Raw genomic sequence first — 5,304 nt, 5'->3', positions numbered from 1 at the left:
TAAATTTGGACCATTTGTTAATTAGGTTAATGATGTGTATTTACTCGGGTGGCTTAAACATACATACTAAGGCTTGATTCCTAGGCTAAAAGTGTTAAATAGTCAAAGTCGAGTTTTTCTAAGATTAACTTTTTGCTTAGTGTGTGATGTTTAAGGGTGGCCGGCTGGGCCAATGCAATCAACCCTTTGATATACTATGTATACTTATGCTTGATCAATCTTTTTTGACACTTGATCAATCTTTATATACCAGCCAATGCAGTCAACCCTTCGATATGCTATGTATACCTATACTTGATCAATCTTTTTTGACAACCTCAAAACAAGACTTAATGGTCCCATACCAATAAACCCTACCAAATTATACAAAAGTTTATTTTATTTTTGAAAAGTTCAACTCTAGCACTAATATCTAGAACATAAACTTTGCCAACTTTTGACACTATACACATATGCATATATGCTACTACTAAGTATACACGTACAATCTCCATAGCTATATACAACGAATGTTGTTCATTTCTTTGGGGTGAAAAGACATAGGTGGATTTTGGAATCAGCAACCTTTTCATCTCTCGATTTGCAGGCTCCCAATGGTCGTCCACCGCTTTTATACGTTGATAGCCGTTGATTTGGACAATCAGGTCCTCCTCAAAAAAACCAGAATAATGCAAAAACAATTATGTAAAGACAGTGGAAAGTTTGAATTAATTTGATATTAAACGAAACAATTTCCATTGTAAACAAAAGAGAATCATTTTCGTAATTGAATCTCTATAACAGAAATCTTGTTCGATCGCATCGTAACTAGGAATGGGATCAAATTTAAACAAACTTGTAACAGTTATAACAACTGAACAGACAGTTTCTACTACTTTTAACCCATGCTTTCTTGTTATTTCAAAATTCTCCAACCTTCTTCTAAAAGTGGCACTGACAATTAAATAGCTAAATATATTTTTCAGATTCACAATTTATGACGAGGAAGAATCTCTAATGGCTGTTCCATCTCTAAAAATTTCTAGAGCTGTAAGCTGCCGAAAGAAAAATAACTTGTAGAAATAGAAAAAAACAGAGCAATTCCATATCTGATATGCAGATTTATACAATGTAAACGGCCATTGGAGAGAGTAATTAGGGCGAAAAATAACTCAGAAAAATCATGCACCGGCCATTTGAAAGAGTAATAAAGGTGAACATTAACTCGGGAAAATCGTGGACCGCTTAAACGCTTAGTTAGAATTAAAGATGATAAACACTAAGAATATCAGACCTAATATAATCTTCCAGCTGCTGTGCAAATACAGAGATAAATGCCTCGCTCAAAAGCTCCTTAGTAGAATCGTGTTTTTGCTTAAGTGTCATTCTTGAAACCAGAGACATGCGGGATTTTTGAGTGTGCGACAAGCGGCCCGATTGAGTGCACAAGTTTTTATATATGGCGTAGAGAGATTGGCAAAATGTGAAATAATAAACATCCCCAGGGCAAGTTTTTTCCATGCCCCGTGCTGCTGCAAATAAAATTGTCTCCTCTGTCGCTGACGGTGGATTTGTACCTGTCTTTCTTCTGCCGTCAATCCGAGCCAAATAGGCAGCCATGAAAGAAGCACGAATCCAATCTTCACCATTTTCGTCGAAGTCCTCATTTTGCCTCAAAGAACTCAAACACTTTTCCACTTGATTTACCAGATTCTCCAATTGGACTGACCGATCTTGGACCTGCGGACTCAAAGCATTGCTGTACTTCTCATAAATTATCTTGGGCACGCATCCTTTCGATTCAAAATCCATAAATCTTTTCTCCCACTCGCATCGCTTGCAGATGCAGTCGAAGACGAAGGATTTGCAGTACTTTTCACGATATGGAAGTGGAACTAAAACCCCAAAATAGGGAATAGTGATCTCTTCCCCTTTTTCAATGGACTTGGTTGCATGGATCGAAAGGATTTCCTTGTCAGTCTTTCTTGCAGCGTTGGGGATGCAGGAATGGTTGATGAAGGAGGGAAGCAGCCATACCCCATGATACACTCTCTCTGGAGCAAGCTGGTTCAACATCTCCCTAACTTTTTTATCATCTTGAATCACATCCCAAGACCTGTCATCGAACGCAGTGCGCTCAATTACGCGACGGATCTCGTCGTCCTTCTCGGCCACCATTTCAAGCAACTTCTTTGAAGATTGCGGACTCTTCTCCTCGAAGAAATCCTGCGTATTGGGAATCCATGAGTTGCAGCTGCCTTCTGCATGGGAAAGAAAGATTTGCAGAGTCTTTTCTCCACTTGAAACCAGCGCATTTTTCACGTTTTGAAGCAGGCCGTTTTCAATCGGATTCTGCAAAGCCGTGTCAGCGACTGCGAGAGGCTCGGCTAGCAACAATGTCTCGCCTCCATCAACACTCTCTGTTGCAAATAAACCCCTGCCGCTTCCATTGTTTGTCATTCTCATCTCCACTGTTCCAACGAAACCCCCGTCTGGTACAATCTCATTATCATTCGCATACTTTCTACTCCATTTTCTGTATGTTTGAGTAAAGGCTGCCTCTTTTTCTTTAAATGAAGCACATGAGATCTCTAAGAAACGAAATGCTTCCTTGTATCTTCCAACGGATAAGAGCGATCGAATTTTAAATTGGATTCCACTGCTTTCGGAAGGTCTGTTGTGGCAAATCCATTCTGCATCTTGAAGCGCTTCGGCGTATCGGTCAAGCATAATATTCGCCATCCATCTTTGACTGTAGATCAGACGAACATCTTTCGGCATTTCAATCTCTCTTCTCGAGACACAGAGTAAAGAATTAGTATTAAATCGCCTACATTTCTCCCAATCTTTTGCCTGCCAAGCAGCATTTGCCCTGTGTATCCAGCCGTCGAGTTTCCTTTGATCGATTTGTGGAGCAAGGCAATTCTGTACCGATTCAATACACCGGGGATTATTTACATCGATGAATACGACCCCGCCCTCACCTACAACAAGCAGGGGCTCCTTCACGGCAATTTTCAAACCCTGAGGATATTTATCTCTTGCAAACCCTTGATGAATGGACGACGGATCTGAAGAAACAATAGAAAGAGCCACAGCCTTCCCAGTATCTACCTCCTCCAGCAGAGTGTAGATTCTTCCAAATTTGAAAGGCTTTACGCAAAGTACGCCGTAAATCACACAACATTCATTCCACTTTCCGATTTCCAAATCCTGGACCTTAACCGGAACAAGTTCATCTAAAGATGCCGAAGCTTTATCAGCTGCTTCGTTTAACACTTGCTCAGGCGCGTCATGCATGTGGAAAACTTTTCCAATTTGAGGATGAGTCAGATTCAAGCGAGCTCTGCTGTGGATTGAAATTAAGAGCTCCCTGTCAAAATTCTTGTACGCCTCAAACATAACAGATACATCGATTCCCGCCCAAAGAATGCTGAGAAGCTTTTCATAATATTTGGGCTTTGCGAGCTCTCCAGAAGGCCGATCTGCCGCATTACTACAGGAGGCGGCTAATGATTTTTCTTCTTCTTCTTCTCGATCCATGGCAGCTTTCTGTCCTCGTTATTTTCGCTTGTTAAATGAGAGCGGTGAACAATAAGAAGGGGTTATTGCTGACAGAAGGCCGGCATTTTACAGCGAAGTTGTTCTTATATGAAAAGAATAATCATGACTTTGACCATCAACGGTCTGAAATCAGGCCTAATTAGAGACCGTTGATTCATGTAGGACTATTCAAATTTCATCTTGGGCGTCATTTTGGGTTGTTGAAGTATGTAGTTAATTTTCTTTTTAAAAGGAATAGGAGGTAGTTTCATATCCGTTAACCTAAAAATCATAGCAAATGTAATGGACTAAGAAAAATACTTTAACACTACACTTAATTTAATCATTGGGATCACGCATCCAATTTCAATGATACTTTTTGTCTAAATTAATTGTGAAGAAGGGAGAAATAGGATAGTTGATCCCTTGTCATTACCAATCATTTCTCTTCATGTCAAGGACCATTTTTAATATAGATATAACAAATATGTAAATAAGTTTTTTATATAATATAATATAAATATTATATAATATTTGATTTAAAATAGTCTCTCTTTTCTTCTTCTCTTTCACATACATATATACATACATAAAAAATATAAGATAAGTAAGTAGGTAATGTGACTTTTGTCCTCATTCATATTGCAAATGTATGAAAATATATATTAAAATTCTCTTTGGTGTACCCATTACACACTAAGAAGTACTCGCTAGCAATATCATATGAATGTGATGAGATAAACTAACCAATCACAATAAGATTATTCTGCTTAATATAAATTGTTGCTCTGATAAATATGAGGAAGCAAAACAATTGAACGGGTAAATTAGTAATATATATATATATATATATATATATATATATATATATATATATATATATATATATATATATATATATATATATATATATATATATATATATATATATATATATATATATATATATATATATATATATATATAAAGTAAAAATAAAATACACAACTAAATATTTTGTAAATTTTGAGTTTGTAGATCAAGTATATTGTCATAAATGTGTTTGGATTAGTCTTTTCTGATTACTAAAAGCATTACCATAGTTACACTTGGTGATAGTTGTGTGTGTTTTTTGGTTAACATATATTGGTTTGTACATTTTTTTAAAGTCTTGGAGAGCTAATTTTAGTGCCTAGTGTTCCTTGCTTTACTTTACTAGTGCACCTTCCTTGGTTTGGTTTGTCTTGCCAAACTAGAGAAGATACACTTCTTATCACCTTGTGGGCTTGATTATTCATCTTTTGAGAGAAAATTTTCCATTAATTGTGCAAGTGATCATACTTGGTCATTCTAATAGATTTCTTATACTTGCACATTAGTAGTTGGCCTAAACAAAGCTTTTGGAGGGCATTGCTTTGTCTAATCACCCAAAACTGGTCATCAAGACCATGAGCTCCCTTTCTAGAATTTTTTCATAATTTATCTATTGCTTGATTTTTATCAAATCACCAATTTTCTATTTATTCAGTTGTAACCTATAGTTTGACCACTTTATCCTAAGTTCCTATTGAATTAAAAGAACTTACTCCCTTTTAATTAAGTAAAATCCCCAAAATCCACTTATCCTAAGTGTGCACATGAAAAGCATTATTCATATTTTATAAATAAAATAAAAGGTCATTTTTGTCTCACATGAAGTGCACACTTTTCGAGGTGGGTGGAATCTTTATTCTCCTCCACACATATTTTGTCTCTTAAATATTATCGTTGATCATTCTTAGGTGAGATTCTTGTGCACAAGGT

At 36.5% G+C, this 5,304-nt stretch overlaps 1 protein-coding gene across 1 annotated transcript; it reads right to left on the bottom strand.

The window, feature by feature from the left end:
• Window positions 1-1,242: 1,242 nt before the first annotated feature.
• LOC149571535 (methyltransferase FGSG_00040-like) lies at window positions 1,243-3,522 on the bottom strand. Its single transcript, XM_089815703.1, has one exon. It carries the CDS (start codon window positions 3,520-3,522, stop codon window positions 1,243-1,245), a length of 2,280 nt encoding a protein of 759 aa, XP_089671829.1.
• Window positions 3,523-5,304: the final 1,782 nt, after the last annotated feature.

Source organism: Cupressus sempervirens, chromosome 2, assembly GCF_028749045.1.
Source record: "Cupressus sempervirens isolate cs-2001-9-10 chromosome 2, ASM2874904v1, whole genome shotgun sequence".
Lineage (NCBI taxonomy): Eukaryota > Viridiplantae > Streptophyta > Pinopsida > Cupressales > Cupressaceae > Cupressus > Cupressus sempervirens.
Note: the sequence above shows the minus strand (reverse complement) of the source record. Positions and strands in the feature narration are given on the sequence as shown.